Source organism: Myxine glutinosa, chromosome 6, assembly GCF_964187855.1.
Source record: "Myxine glutinosa chromosome 6, kmMyxGlut1.1, whole genome shotgun sequence".
Taxonomy (NCBI): domain Eukaryota; kingdom Metazoa; phylum Chordata; class Myxini; order Myxiniformes; family Myxinidae; genus Myxine; species Myxine glutinosa.
Window position 1 is genome coordinate 144473676 of NC_136266.1, and position 16968 is coordinate 144490643.

Below are 16968 nucleotides of genomic sequence, written 5' to 3' on the forward strand. Positions count from 1 at the left end.
GGTACACTGAATCCTGTGGTGAGGCAGCTGCCCTGAAACAACTTGCCTTTGCATCTTGGAAGGCAAATCCAACTGAAGGCAATCTCAGTTCCTTCCACCAAGCTCGGAACAAGTGTGTCTACCCTCAGGAGTGCCAGGAAGCACTATCTCTCCACACAAGAATGAACTCTCAAACCTGTCTCCTTCATCCAAATCCTGGTGGCGTCTGGTCAAATCCGTTTCTGGTGTTTGTTCCCCCGCCATCCCCTCCCTTACCTCAAATGGCTACAAAGTTGACACCGCACGTGACAAAGCTGAATGCCTCAACTGTGTTTGCCTCAAAATCTTGTGTCCCAAACCCATCTCTCTCTGTCCCCATAGTCCGGCAGCTAAGCTAAATTTCGCATAACAATTGTGCATTTTGTGAGGAAAGCACCAAATTTGGCACACTAGTAGACTATCATATTATGAAAAGATCTGGATATTGGGCCATCTCAGATTCAGAGATTTGATTTTTGCAAGATTTGCAGATTTGCAAGCTGAGAATGCAACGCCAGGGACGGCCGACTCCTTCCTGCGAGCTGCCCACGTCACCCGCACAAGAAGAGCTCATCAAATCACTGCAGTGGCACTGCACATCCTGCAACACCGTGCGTATGAACGCCACTGTATGACATATGCTGATGATGCAGAAGACCTGCCTGAGTTCGAAGACTGGTGTCACCAGAGGAGAAGACATTCCCAACTTTCAGTACTGGGCAACTGTGCTGGAACTAGAGATGTTGGTACTGGTCGACGTGCGTTCTCTGCGGCAGGCTTCATTCACGATGTACCTTGATGCCCTGACGGAACTGGTCCCATGGTTCCATGCCTTAGACCACACACACACTATGCCAGGTGGGTCCCTGTTCACCTGAGGGACATGGTTGCACTCCCAAAGAAGCACCCAGATGTAGCCAGAGAATTCAGGGCTGGCAACTTCACTGTACAGAAGACGAAGAAGGTGTTCTCTTCGATCCCAATCGGCCAGGCGCATGAACAGAATAACGCCTACATCAAAGGAGATGGTGGAGCAGTCGGCCTCACTGACAACCCAAGTGCCCTGCGGCGTTTGAATGATTGCCAGGCCAGAAGTTGCCAGGGCCATAGAAGAGTTCCAAGATGGCCATCAACACTGGGGGAGGCGAGAGGACACGTCATCACGACCAGACACCAAGTGTGCAGACCTCTTTCGCCAACGATGTCCGCGCCCTTGTCAGCGTCATAGAAGAGCTTGGCAACCCCTTTGAGGAAGAGCACGGATCTGGTTGTCCTTGACACAAAGGAAATTGCAGGTCCTGCTGCAGTTGAGACTCAGGAATGTGAAGAAGATTGGCCAAGAGCAGTTCCAGGCTTTCACCAGAGAATGCCTGGTGGAAAGGACCAAGCCAATTGATGATGCAATTCGTTGGAACAAGCTGAAGGTGTCATTTTGGAAAATGGCTGCCACAGCCATCAGGGGCTGAATTTGAGATGGCCCAATATCCAAATCTGTTCATAATAGGATAGTCTACTAGTGTGCCAAATTTGGTGCTTTCCTCACAAAATGCACAATTGTTATGCTAAGTAGCCCCACTACCACCTTTCCCAGTCGAACCCAACTGCTCCTGGACTCTGTCCTTCTCTCCTGACAAGGTAGATAAGTTTTTGTCAAACCTCGACTCTGATTCTGCAACTGGACCAGACGGCATCAGCCCACGGGTCCTAAAATCCTGTTCTGCAGCTCTGTCTCACCCTCTCTCTGTTCTTTTCACCCTCTTTTGCTCAAGGTCATGTGCCAGCATCTTGGAAATCAGCAAACATTACCGCTTTACACAAAAAATGTGCAAAAACAGATCCTTGCAACTACAGACCAATCAGCCTGCTTCCAATTATCAGCAAAGTCAAGGAATCCATCATTGCTTCAGATATCAAATCCTTCCTCTTCTCCAATGGCTTTATCTCTGATCATCAATTTGGATTCATACCAGGTCGTTCTACTCTGGACATGTTGCTTCTGCTGTCTCAATGGATGGAGGTCCTCAATGCCAAACAGGAAATCAGAGCTGTCTTGACATATCACGTGCCTTCGATACGGTCTGGCACCCAGCTCTGCTCACCAAACTCCTCCTATGGTATCCATGGAAATCTCCACTCATGGCTTGCGGACTTCCTCTCTGGTCGTAGTCAACGTGTGGCCCTGAATGGATTTCTCTCATCTCCCCTTCCTGTTCTGGCTGGAGTTCCCCAAGGTAGTGTTCTGGGCCCTGTGCTATTTGTGGTCTTCATCAATGATCTCTCCGACTCTCTGGAAAATCCTCTCTATCTCTTTGCTGATGACTCCACTCTCTGCTGCTCCATTCCTCATCCCTCAGATCGGCAGTCTGCAGCCTCCTCACTCTCTGCAGACCTGGACAAAATCAGACTGGTGAAACAAGTGGAACATGTCTTTCAATCCTGACAAATCTCACACTCTTACAATGCCTCTCCGAAAGGACCGACTGGAAAACCCTCCCATCTACTTTCTCAACAATCCTCTCCAAGAAGTTCTGTCGCTCAAGCTTTTGGGTCTCGCTATCTGCCATGATCTTTCTTGGGAAAACCACATTTCCAAGCTGGCCTCCAAAGCCAGTCGCCGACTGGGCATCCTCCGTCGTGCCAAGTCCTTCCTTGGCACACCTGAGCTCCTCACCACACAAGGCTTTCATCTGCAGCTCAATGGAATACTGTTCCTCCCTCTGGGCTGGTGCTCATACCTCGCACCTAGCTCGGCTTCACGCTGTTGAAACCAAAGCTTTCAGAATCATTGGAATCTCCTGCGATGAAGTTAACTCCGAGGGCCTTTCACTCACTCACTCACCGCAGGCAGGTTGGTGGTCTATCTTCTACTGACTTCTCCGGCCTTGCTCCCCCAGCTCTCTCTGTGCTCTGCCCCCCCCCACCCCCCCAATATTCCTTCAGGTCGCACAAGATCTGCCTGCAACCCTCTTATGGTTAAACTGCCAAAATCTAGGCTCTCTGCTCACCTTCTCTTTCATTTCCCTTTTCTCCCACCTCTGGAACAAACTCCCCCACTCCCTTCAATCCCACTCCTCCCTCCAGGTTTTTAAAACAGCTGTTAACCACCATCTCTTATCTTCCCCCATCCAAAACCTTGATCTTTTCTACCCCCGCTAAGGTAGATCCACTTTTTTTAAAATTCCATCTTCTTTCCTGGAAGTACTTGCAGTGTTCATATGTTTTATGCCTCTCCCACCTCCCCCCAAGCCCTCCCCCTCCCACATTTCTCCCGATGTCCCTGCTCTCAAATGTTGTTTGTGTCCTTCCCCCTCTCTCCCCATCTTGTCTACCGCTCCCCTTATTTTTTGTTTTATGTGTCGGTTTGACCTTTTGTGTGATTAATGTTAGCTCTTTCATGAGCCTAATCTTGTATGCAAAAAAAAAGAAGAATAAATAGCACCGCAAAGCTCACCCTCAGCCCATGCACGGTGAAAGGAAGCCGTGGCGGCCATATTGAAAATCGCAGTGCGCCCATTTTCGAAAGGAACCTTCCTGTTGTCAACCCCAACACGAAATGCAAACATGGATTTAATCGGATAAGCGGTTCTGCTCGGAATTGATGGAAACCAATTTCAAGATGGCTACCGTGGCGGCCATATTGAAAATCGCAGCGTGCCCATTTTCGAAAGGAACCTTCCTCTACTCAACCCAAACACACACTGCAAAAATGAATATATTTGGACAAGCCGTTCTGCTCGAAATTGACGGAAATCAATTTCAAGATGGCTACCGTGGCGGCCATATTGAAAATCGCAGCGCGCCCATTTTCGAAAGGAACCTTCCTCGACTCAAAACCAACACACTGCAAAAATTGATTTTAATCGGACAAGCCGTTCTCCTTGAAATTGACAGAAACCAAAAGTTGACGGACGCCTGCCCGCCCACCCAGATGACATCCCTGACAATACCCCTTAGCCCATTGGGCTGAGGGGTGAAAAAAGGAGTTTGTCTATCACGAATCCAAACATGTCAGACAACACAAAATTCCATGTTACAAGAAAAAAATTCTTATGGTGGAGCATCAAGGTATTTCTCGACATGCTAGAGTGTATAAAATAATGACGTACCAGACTTGGGTGTTAATCCATCACCCTGAAGTTGGAGGTTGCAGACATCACTGAACCCGATTCCACAGAAACCAGGAACGTTTTCCAGCTGCACATTTTGGAATCCAATAAATTTTTCACAAAAACTGGAAAGTTCCCGAATAACATTCTCCAAGTTTACGAACAGCCCTCCCAACAGAGAAGATCCTGCAAACTGGACAACTTGTGGCTTCAAGAAAGAATTCATAAATTTACAGAAGTCAGCATACATTGCAAATTGAAATTTCTCTTTGGCGAGAGAGAGGAGCTCGGTTCGCAATGTATCTGACTCTGTACAAACTCGAATAACCTTCTGATGCTCAATTCCAAGCTTATCGATCACTGCTTGGGCTGTTTCTGCTCTCAGACCTTGTGATTGGAGCCATTCCAAGAAGCTCTCCATTTCACCCATGACCTGCCAGGGACACAATGCTCATGTTAATCAAGGAAAGGTTATTTCTTTCCACAAAGAAAATACATGTTAGGACACATGTTATTTTACAAAGGACACAAAGAAAATATACAAAGGACACGTTATTTTCTTTACTCTGTTTTCCTTATTATTTTACCCAATCAATGCGGGGTTTTGCATCTAGTTTGTTCTTCATGTGGGGGCTGGCAGTATGGCCTTGAGGTACACACATTCACCTCTGAGCTGTCTAGTTTGGGTTTGTTTGAATCCCAGCGCAGCTATAAACTGTCATCCTGGTGTTTCACAGATAGGGCAAGGTGAGTGTGCTGTCCTTCGGATGGACTTGAAACTGGCCATCCATCTGTCAGCATTAGATGGTACCTGGTGGGCGTTAAAGATTCCATGGCATCTTAATCGAAGAGTAAGTGAGCTATCGCTGGCACGCTGGCCAAATTCCAAATTTCTTCTCATTTAAAGGGGGCACTACATCAGCGGCACAGCCACACTCTAAGCAATGATGCAAACAGCAGCCACTGCAAACATAATGAAAGAACCACTTCTGCCACCCAGACCCACCACGTCATCCGCCCCCTCTACCATCACCACTCCTCCTCCTCCTCATACTGCCCCACCCCTTCACTTACCTGAGGCGAGTGCAACTTTTTTTTAGCGAGTGGACACACTTGTTACACATCGTCATTTGGAGATGGCATTGGTCATTGGATATACAAGTTGATTATAAAATGTATCTGGCATTTTTGCAGTGAAAAGGAAGAATGAGGTTTAACCATCGTTGTGCTTGTGGGAAGTTTAGTGATGACGTCATATTAATGTAATGAATACAACAAAACGAGTGCAAAACACACCATTAAACGAACAACAAAATGCTTCAACATGCATTTAATAAAATCTCGTTTAACTTACCTTCATCCCCGTCATCAACAAACAATTTTTTTATTTTTAAATCAACGTTTTTACAGATCTTTCTCTATTAGTAATAAAATGAGAATCTCCGAACAAACCTTTTCAGATCGGTTCCTTCGTTACATTTACAGTACGACGTTTAAAAGATCACCCGGAAGTTGTACCTCCTTCCTCTTGGCTCACCTTCTTCTTCATCTTAATCGCTTTTATTGTCTGTGGTGTCTCGGCTCATTCTACTACATTACATTGGATAGAAGGGATTAGCTTTTTTTTTTCTTTTTTTTTGGATTTGCTTTGCGGAAACCGCTCATTGGATCGTAGTTTACGGCTCATTAATTGCCCAATTGGTGTCATGAACGACTGAAGCCACAGATCGGCCATTTTACCACTCCCATTCACGGTCCATCAGAACAATGACTTTTCGTCGAGTTGTTTCCCTGCCCTCACGAAGCGAAAAGCAGGGTCCGGTGATCGGGTGTGTACCGGTGTACGAGTCTATTTTTAAAATTTCTTTTCTCGGCAACCGTTGGTCTGATTGTGACGAAACCTTACCAGATGAGTGCCTTCGCCTGTCGAATTCTTTAAATCCATAATTATGACGTCATAGGTGACATGGTACAGACACCATCTTTGAAAACGTTACACCTCTGCAAAACCGCTCAATGGAAAAACTTGAAACATGCCCCATTGTCAAGTCCTCCCCAAGTAAAAATAAGATATGTTAATGATGTCATCGGTGCCTTCGTTATGACGTCATAATTCAACAAGTACAACGCTTGATCTGATCAGTATGAAAAAAAAAAAATTCTCTGGAACTGTTAGTCCGATGGACACGATATTTTGACCAAAGGAGCACCTCCAGTATAATTTTGTAATGGTAATTATGACGTCATAGGTCACATGGTACAGGTGCATCTTGTAACAATCGAAAAACTTCACACCTCTATATCTCTGAAACTGCTCCATGGAAAAAATTGAAGCATTGTGTTGTCAAGTACTCCCCATGGGGAATAAGATATGTTAACGATGATGTCATCACTACTCATCAGTACCTTAATTATGACGTCGTAATTCGACAAACACAACTCTATCTGATCAGTATCAATTTTTTTTCTCTGCAATTGTTGGTCCAATTAACACGAAACTTTCGTCATATGAGTGCCTCCGCCTGTAGACTTTGTGACATCACTGGAGACGTGGTACGGGTGCCATCTCAGAGTAATTTCGCACCTCTATAATCGCTGAAACTGCTCTGTGGAAAAAATTGAAACATGGCTGATTGTCAAGTACTCCCCAAGGGGAATAAGATATGTTAACGATGTCATCGGTGCCCTCGTTATGACGTCATAATTCGACAAGTATAATGTTTCACCCAAACAGTATGAATTTTTTTTTGTCTGCAACTGTTGGTCTGATGGACACATAATTTTCACCAGAGCGCCTCCTCCTGTGGAATATTTTAATGACAATTATGACGTCAAAGGTGACATGGTACAGGCACCATCTTAGAAAAACCCCCAAAAATGCGCTTCTACCTCCAAAACTGCTCACACTCGTTTTTCGATCACCGACTGACACGAAGGTTGGAGTTACACACAACCCCTTCTATTGACCGAGTCATGAACAAGGAACATCAGAACCCTTCACAGCATGCTGGGCCCCTCGGAGTTCCCCGTCGTGCAGAGCACGATATTTCAGAAGTCCACCCTCAATCCCCTCAAAAAAAGTTGCCATGAAGACATCAAATTGTCCATTTCATTAGGATTAAAATAAAGAATCTTTGTCATAGCTCAGGTCAACCTTGTAAGGGAACCTAACTGGGAGAGACATCATCGGGTCAACCCAATAAGGAAACCTAACTGGGAGATTTGTTTTCGTTGGCCAAACCAAAATGGTGGATTAAGACCCCTGAAAGGTGACGCAGGGCTGACCAAAGATGGCCTGATGATGAGCACTCCCGTTAATTATCTTCAAAAGGGGTGTTTAAATTTACCCAAACACAAGTCTTCATCCTTGGTGTTCTCGCATATCGCATCTGCGACTCGCATCGACATGCACGGTTGTCGCCCGCAGACGTCCGCATGGGTCTTTGCCAACAAACTTTAATGCGTGCATTACCTACGAGGCAGTGTCGCATTTACTAAAACTAAAGAATGTACAGAAAACGAAGAAGAACCCAGTAACGGAAACCCATTTCCACCTCCGGTAAAAGTGTAAACATTCCGTTTGAATGTTTTGGTTCTTTGTTTTAGTTCCGTTTTTGGTCTGGACCCAACCCCCAATGCTACCGGATATACCTCCCTGTTAAACCAATCAGCGTTTGTTTGACGCACATGACCACAGCTACGCGCGCAACACGTTGAGATTTTGGAGGTGTGCGCGTCGACCCCTCTGCGAGCCTCTGTGGGCTACGGTTACCCATAAACCCCTTCTCTGCGTAGCTACGCAGAGACGTTTATGTGCATCTTCGCAGAAGCATAACTCCGGCTTTAGTATACATGCAAAGTGTCAGGGCCGCAAGGCTTCATGGTTTTGAAGTTATGGAGAGGACACACAGACAGACACACACACACACACACACACACACGCAAAGGTGGATACGTTGAGACCTGGGAGGGATACGTCGAGACCTGGGAGGGCTCCGTTCCACCTTCTGAAACCTAAATGCAGATAACATCCAAAGAGAGACATGGAGTACTTGTGCTTTGAGGACTTTTTTTTATTCAGAAACCCTTGATAAATTAAAGTTTCACAATAAACATTGTCATTCATAATAAAAAAGAAAAACGGAAAGTTAAAAAGAAAAACAACTCATTGACATACTGATCACAATATAAAAAACTCAACATAGACCTTGGCTGGACATGGAGCAAGGACAGAGACAAGAATTACAAACTGGCAACCCAGGTAAGGTGTGAAATAAGTCAGGCGAGAACAAATAAAAGATTGAGAGATTAATTGGAAACATTTGCTGCAATGCAATGGCCTCAAATTCCATTGAAAGAACAGAATGTACGATGTTGGAAGCTTTTGATGGGAGGTGAACTAAATGAGGTGAACAAAAAGGTCTCTGTCAAATCGACAATATCCATGCTCATGTAAGTTTGAGGTGACAGAGGGCAAAATAAATTAATGAACAGTTGAGTCTCAGGTGGGTGCAATGAATTAACCAATTATTTTTTACAAATTACTCCAGTTGTTGATGCAACTGCTAAAGACTAACAGTCACTGGTTTATTGCTCATAAATGCTCATTTTTAGATATTATTGCATTTTGACATCACTGCTCATTTTTTGATATTGCATTTTGATATCATAACTGCTCATTTTTTGATATTATTGCATTTTGATATCATAACTGTTCATTTTTTGATATTATTGCATTTTGATATCACTGCTCATTTTTTGATATTATTGCATTTTGATATCATCACTGCTCATTTTTTGATATTATTGCATTTTGATATCATCACTGCTCATTTTTTGATATTATTGCATTTTGATATCATAACTGTTCATTTTTTGATATTATTGCATTTTGATATCACTGCTCATTTTTTGATATTATTGCATTTTGATATCATCACTGCTCATTTTTTGATGTTATTGCATTTTGATATCATAACTGCCCATGACATACTCAAAACGCTAACAAAAAAACTCCACTGGCTTTCCATTGAAAATAGAATAGTTTTTAAGATCTTTCCACTCAATTATAAAGCACAAAACAATATGAACCAGGCCTACATCATGGACATGGTCACCACTTATTTACGAGCACACACCTCGAGATCTATAGCCCAATCCCTCCTCATTGTCCCAAAAGTCTTGACTCATTGTTAAGGTGACTGAGCATTTGAAGTAGATGCTCCAACTCTCGGGAATTCACTCCCTCTAAACATCCGTTAAGCAATCAGTTAACACATTTTGGAAACATTTCTCAAAACACAAACACTAGATTAAAATTTCATGCTACTATTCTTGTTTGCCGATTTGAAATAAATGTCTACGTGTGAATATTGTTCATTTAAATTAATTTTATTTGTAAAGCTTGTCAAGGATATAAAGTTATTATAATTGCGCCATAAAACATGGCATCATTATTGACAGAGACAGAAAGAGAAAACAAATATGTACAAGGATTGGGTTGGCTCCGGTTAATGAGTGAATATCGAAAGACTGCGCAGGAATGTCTCATCTCATGGGATTACAAGGGTTAGGGATAACTTGAGATGGTGAAATGCCTGCTCAAAACTCGGGAGGAAAGATTAGGATTGGAGTTCCACTCATCCATTGCCTTTTCCCCTTGGATAAGCTCATCCAATGCTCGAGCGTAATTAATGTGGGGAGCATCTCGTTTACACAGACATTTGGGAAGTCATCCACGTCAGGGCATTTGAATTTCGGCATTTCTCGAAGGTGTTTTCTGTTTGGCCATTATCATTCGAGGGGGAAATATCTTCATGATGTTGTTTTTTTTTTTCTGTTTTTTTTCGAAGTTCTGGATCCATTCCTCATTATTGTTTTTTTTCGTTTTCTCTTTCCAGAATAAGTATCTTTCAAATTTTTTTTCTAGTTCATCGTTTTCTGGGGAGGTTTTGTGACATTCTGTTTCCTTGGTTTTCAAGAGAAGGTTGCCAGTAAATTTTTAAACAGTTGGTCTTTTCTATCATTTCGTTTGAACTTTTTTATGCTCTCCTGTATGGATCCTCATATGTATTTTCAAACCTCCTTTTTGAGAGAAACCTTTATCACATAGCGAGCATTTGTAAGGACGCTCTCCTGTATGGATCCTCATATGTGTATTCAAATTGACTTTTTGAGAGAAATCCTTATCACAGACAGAGCACTTGTGTGGGCGCTCTCCAGTGTGGGTCATCATGTGTGTTTTCAAACAGACCTTTTGAGAGAAACTCTTATTACATCTGGAGCATTTGTAAGGACGCTCTCCTGTATGGATCCTCATATGATTGTTCAAATGGTGTTTTTTTGGGAAACTCTTATTACATCTGGAACATTTGTAAGGACGTTCTCCTGTATGGATCATCATATGCATGTTCAAATTGCTTTTACTAGAGAAGCTCTTATTACATATAGAGCATTTGTAAGGACGTTCTCCTGAATGGATCCTCATATGCTTGTTCAAATTGCTTTTACTAGAGAAGCTCTTATTACATATAGAGCATTTGTAAGGACGTTCTCCTGAATGGATCCTCATATGCTTGTTCAAATTACCTTTCATGGAGAAACCCTTGTTACCTCTGGAGCATTTGTAAGGACGCTCTCCTTTATGGATCCTCATATGTGTGTTCAAATGGCCTTTTTGAGAGAAATTCTTATCACAGACAGAGCAGTTGTGCAGGCACTCTCCAGTGTGGGTCTTCATGTGTATTTTGAAGTTCCTCGAATAAGTAAAATCTACACTGCAAATATTACACTTATAACGCATTTGGGTTTCGAGAACTGTTTTGGGTTTGTTCGATCTCGTATTAATTTTTGCGTTGCAAGGACCAGACCTGCACTTGGATGTTGAAGGTCGTGAGACTCGTTCTCGGGATTGCTTCTTCAAACAAGACATCTTCGCTGCTGCGCTGCACCTGGACCTTATTTGTCCAATTGGACTTCTTGATTGTTCTACAAAACAATGAAAATAAGTCATTTTACATTTTTTAATCAAACGCAAAATGCAAATTTTTTGCAAAGAAATGCAAAAATGCAAACTCAAAAAAAGATTTCGAAAATTTTATATTGTTGTGGTTTTTGGAATAAAGGCAACCCCCCATTAGTTAGTTGCACCACAACATGTAGCCTCGCTTAGTCAGTTATTTCTTATTAAATGTGAAGTATAGTCTCCTTCCCAAGTGTTAGTATGCATTGAGGCAGGTAGAGTAAGGGTAGGCCTCATTGGAGCCTGGAATGCCATGACAAAACTAGGCACCAAAACCACCTAGTTTTGTCATAATTCATCCAAAACTTGCATGAAATATTATGCTGTAAATCGTTTTTGACCCGATCACTCAATGGTGATGAATCGCTTCAAATTTAAACATTCTTGGATTCGGATTCCGATCATCACCAAAATGGAATTAATTAGTCCTCGTCACACAAACAACCTGCCCACCAAGTTTCTTCCGAATCTGTCCGTAACTTTTTGATGAGCGAGATGAGATGAGATGAGATGACTTGGTTTGGTGACGAGAACAAGCCGATTCGATTTTGGTTCAGGTCTAAATCCAGATTTGGCCTATCAGTGTGATACAAAACAAACTGTTCAGCCTGGCACAGGTATGCTCTCCACCGAGTGCTGTTGTAGTTCCAAATTTGGCCAACATTGTCCTGTCCTGATAGGTGGTTCCTGCTTTTTTAACCATAGTATCAAGATTATTTGTTGATGCAACGTGGAATCCATCTTTTCCCCTAGTTCTGCACAAAACACATTTATTTGGTGCACATTTACATTTCCAATGCTGGTTCTTGTCTTAACTGGACTACAACCATCATCAGGACACACTTGAACTGGACTACATGATGATTATGGCTTAATAATTACATTTAAATTATATCTTCGAGAATATGCATTTCATATTACATCACTGCTTTATTTTATAGTGCTGCAATTAAGATAGGTATATCATTTAATAAGGGAGAAATTAAACATACTAAATGATAAAAGTTGCTAATACAGCATCAATATATGGGTTCAAGGTGCAATCTACCAGCTGTGCATGCGCAAACTTCTTGAAGAGGATAATTCAGAAAGTGGATGGAAGGGTTTTCCAGTCGGTCTTTTCAGAGAGACATAGTAAGAGTGTGAGATTTGTCAGGATTGAAAGACATGTTCCACTTGTTTGACCAGTCTGATTTTGTCCAGGTCTGCAGAGAGTGAGGAGGCTGCAGACTGCCGATCTGAGGGATGAGGAATGGAGCGGCAGAGAGTGGAGTCATCAGCAAAGAGATAGAGAGGATTTTCAAGAGAGTCAGAGAGATCATTGATGAAGACCAGAAAAAGCACAGGGCCCAGAACACTGCCTTGGTGCAATGAATGTTGGTTTTGATGAATGTTGGGTCTTGAATATTTGATGAGTTGTGGAAAGGTTGTGGTTGAGATGCTGATTGGTGCTTTGTGGGATTGTTGAAGCATGGCATTGTTGCACTGGTTGAAAATGGCAGGCAAGTGGGTGCCTGTGCCAGAAGCATAACATTTACTTTGTAATCTATGGACAAGTAATGGCATTGATAATGGAAAGGTTTTATGAATCCCAGAGTGTCTTGTGGAGAGAGAGAGAGAGAGATAGAGATAGAGATATAGATAGATAGATAGATAGTTCACAGGAGCCTTTGTAGATATAATATGTCCTCAGATCTCCAAGATCGGGTTCTGGCCACCTTGATTTGTGCAATTTTTGGAGGGGGGGGGGGGGGGGGGGTTGAATATAAAATGAGGCGTGGTGGACGGATCGAAAATGCAGCAAGGGTGAATTGATTCGATTTTGGTCTGGGGCTCTGGATTTGAGAGTGGTTTGGTTTTGATTCTTCATCAATGAAATAGTCCATGAACCAGGCCCCTAAATTTTGGCCACCGTTATCATCTGAGGGGAATAATGCTCATAGTGATTTTTGACAAGGTATACACCCCTATAGCTGGAAAATATGTGATAGCATTGCAGCAGTGGTAGCTTTTTGTGTGATATCACCCTTTTTGTAATGCTACCCTAAAATAAACTTTTCTGAAATGTGCCCATCACAAAATAAGACATCCAACTTCAAACTAATGGTTCTCCCTTATAATAGACCATATATCCTTGAAAATTGTGAGGAATGTAGCTCAGCCCATTTGCACACATTAGGGCTAGGGCAATGTCTATTTGACATTTCAACTAAAAGATGGTGTGGTGGTGCAATATGGAAAATTTCAACATGGCAGGCCCCAGTCCATTTGCTGCAGGTTAAGGTCTTACAACTTCATCTATATTATAAGCGTGAAAGGTTGTCTGTTTGTTTGTTTGTTCTGAAACAGTGTCACCATTTCTCAACGGATCTTCCCCAAATTTGGCACGGGGGTCCCTATGCACCACAGAATCACTGATGGACCAAAAAATTCCACAGGACCCCCCCCCCCCCCCCGGGGACCAAATTTGCCACTTCTCAACGGATCTTCACCAAATTTGGCACGAGGGTCCCCATGCACCACAGAATCACTTATGAACAAAAAAAAGCCCGAGCACCCCCACCCACACCCCCCGGGGACCAAATTTGACATTTCTGCACTGCCTCCAAATCAAAGCTATTTCATCCTAGGATACTCTCTCATGGGATGTTTCAGTAGGCGATTGTTCACAGCCATTTGCAATAATGTTTACAAATACTGGTATTTTCAGTACAAAAGGTAAGATATAGTTATATTGATTTTGGTCCTCGCTACATGCATGAGTACACAAAGGATGCCATGACTTATGTTCACTACTATGGTAGACCTGATCTGTTTATCTCTTTTACCTGCAATCCTACATGGCCCGAGATCATAGCAGAACTTATGTTTGGTCAGACAGCCCAAGACAGGCATGATCTTCTTGCCAGAGTGTTTCGCCAGAAGGTTATTTCACTTATGAATCTCATCATAAAAGGTGCTGTTTTTGGAGATTGCAGATGTAACATGTACTCCATTGAATGGCAAAAGCGTGGATTGCCACACATCCACATTTTGGTCTGGCTTAAGGATAAGATTCGTCCAGCTCAGGTAGATGATATCATCAGTGCAGAGATTCCAAATACTACCGAGGACAAAGTATTGCACGAAGTAGTGGTGAAGCACATGCTCCATGGTCCCTGTGGTCACATCAACACTCATTCTCCTTGCATGAAAGCAGGAAAATGCACAAAACGATACCCCAGACCTCTTCTTACAGAAACTCAGACAAGTCAGGATGGATATCCTTTGTACAGAAGAAGAAAGCTAAGTGATGGGGGCTTCACCACTACTCTCAGAGTGAAACAACAAGAAATTGTCATTGACAACCAGTGGGTGGTGCCCTTCAACCCTCTCCTTTCACACATCTTCAAATCACACATCAATGTTGAAGCATGCTACTCAGTCAAGTCTATCAAGTATGTCTTGAAGTACGTCAACAAAGGTACTGATCATGCAGTCTTTGGTCTGCAGAGAGAGGAAACCAAAAATGATGAGGTATCAGCATATCAGATGGGTCGTTACATCAGCAGTAATGAGGCTGTGTGGCGTATTCTCAACTTTCCCATTCATGAACGCCACCCCAGTGTTATGCATCTTGAGATCCATTTGGAAAATGGGGAGTTTACTTCACAGAAGAAACCGCGCTGCAGCGAGCCCAGCAGCCACCTAGGACCAAACTAACTGCATTCTTTGATTTGTGCAAACAGGATTCCTTTGCTAGAAGTCTTCTCTACTGTAAAGTGCCCAGATATTACACCTGGCAAGAAGGGAAAAAGGCATTTCAGCCAAGAAAGCAAGGTGCAACAATCCCTGGACACCCTCACATCAGATCCAGTCAAGTGTTAGGTCGTGTCTACACTGTTCATCCCAGCAACTTTGAGTGCTTTTATCTCAGACTCCTCCTGCACAACATTCATGGTCCAACCTCATTCCAGGATCTCAAGACAGTTGCTGGATATGTCTGTGCAACATACCGTGAAGCTTGCCTGAGAAGAGGTCTCTTGGAAGATGATGCACACTGGAACAGTACCTTGGAAGAGGCTGCAGTCTCACATTCTCCAAGCAAGATGAGGAGCCTCTTTGCTATCATTATCTGTGCCTGTTCACCATCCAATCCTGAGTAACTTTGGCATAATCACCAGGACAGCATGACAGAAGACATACTGTATCAAGCACAAGTCAAAAAACCCAAACCTGCAGTTCACCTCTGCCATGTACAACCAAGCACTGGTACTCATTGAAAATACTGTGCAGTCCATGGCTGGCAAGGATCTTCAACAGTGTGGACTGCCTGCTCCTGTACGAACTGAACCTGCAACTCTCAGTCGAGAGATGCTTCAGGCAACCACCTATGACATTCAACAGCTGCAACAGTATGTCCACCAATATGAACCACTCTTGGTTCCAGATCAAAAAGAAGCTTGTACAAGGTGGCCTCAAATGGCCACACAGTTGACATCGCACGTGACAAAGCCAAATGCCCCAACTCTGTGTTTGCCTCAAAATCTTTAGTCCCAAACCCATCTCTCTCTGTTCCCACCTTTCCCAGTCGAACCCAACTGCTCCTGGACTCTGTGTCTTTCTCTCCTGACGAGGTGGAGGAGTTTTTGTCTAACCTCGACTCTGATTCTGCAACTGGACCAAACGGCATCAGCCCACGGGTCCTAAAATCCTGCTTTGCCGCTCTATCTCACCCTCTCTCTGTTCTTTTCACCCTCTCTTTTGCTCAAGGTCATCTGCCAGCATCCTGGAAATCAGCAAACATCACTGCTTTACACAAAAAAGGTGCAAAAACAGATCCTTGCAACCACAGACCAATCAGCCTACTCCCAATTATCAGCAAAGTCATGGAATCCATCATTGCTTCAGATATGAAATCTTTCCTCTTCTCCAATGGCTTGATCTCTGATCATCAATTTGGTTTCAGACCAGGTCACTCTACTCTGGACATGCTGCTTCTGCTGTCTCAACAATGGATGGAGGTCCTCAATGCCAAACAGGAAATCAGAGCTGTCTCCCTTGACATATCATGTGCCTTCGATACGGTCTGGCACCCAGCTCTGCTCACCAAACTCTCCTCCTATGGTATCCATGAAAATCTCCATGCATGGCTTGCGGACTTCCTCTCTGGTCGTAGTCAAAGTGTGGCCCTGAATGGATTTCTCTCATCTCCCCTTCCTGTTCAGGCTGGAGTTCCCCAAGGCAGTGTGCTGGGCCCTGTGCTTTTTCTGGTCTTTATCAATCCCTGGTGTTGGGCTAGCGGCTAGGGTGCCGGCTTAGGATCCTAGGATCCTGGATTCGAATCCCGGTCAATCGCTGAATTAACGCCAGGGGGGTTGACTCAGCCTGTCATCCTTCCGAGGTCGGCTAATTGAGTACCAGTTCACTGGTAATTCCCTGCTTGTCGTTAAAGGCGGCAAAAAGGGTTGGCGTCAGGAAGGGCATCCGGCCGTAAAACATTGCTTCAAAAAGGGGACCGAAAAACAACAACAACCACAGTTCCCGAAAAAGGCCAACCCCCGCTTGCGGGGAAAAATGGCCTCTAAAGGTGGTTGTTAAAAAATTTTTTATCAATGATCTCTCCGACTCTCTGGAAAATCCTCTCTATCTCTTTGCTGATGACTCCACTCTCTGCCGCTCCATTCCTCTTCCTTCAGACCGGCAGTCTGCAGCCTCCTCACTCTCTGAAGACCTGGACAAAATCAGACTGGTCAAACAAGTGGAACATGTCTTTCAATCCTGACAAATCTCACACTCTTACTATGTCTCTCCGAAAAGATCGACTGGACAACCCTCCCATCT

The 16968-nt window shown here is 43.6% G+C and overlaps 1 protein-coding gene and 1 long non-coding RNA gene across 6 annotated transcripts in view; both read right to left on the minus strand.

Moving 5' to 3' along the window:
• Nucleotides 1-3857: 3857 nt before the first annotated feature.
• LOC137430397 (uncharacterized) lies at nt 3858-5629 on the minus strand. The gene is made up of 2 exons (XR_010985049.2): nt 5577-5629; nt 3858-4557 (listed from the first exon to the last, which is right to left on the minus strand). It is a non-coding gene; the product is annotated as an uncharacterized LOC137430397 (long non-coding RNA).
• Nucleotides 5630-8176: 2547 nt separating this feature from the next.
• LOC137430400 (uncharacterized) overlaps nt 8177-16968 on the minus strand; it is a 32562-nt gene continuing 23770 nt past the window's right edge. For 4 of the 5 annotated variants that reach the window (XM_068121247.2, XM_078780639.1, XM_078780640.1 and 1 more), the window contains one exon: nt 8177-11111. In XM_068121247.2, the coding sequence (XP_067977348.1) occupies nt 10147-11111 (965 nt within the window). In that variant the 3' untranslated portion in view covers nt 8177-10146. The remainder of the gene's footprint in view (nt 11112-16968) is intronic. The other variant, XR_013623874.1, reaches the window with a different exon arrangement.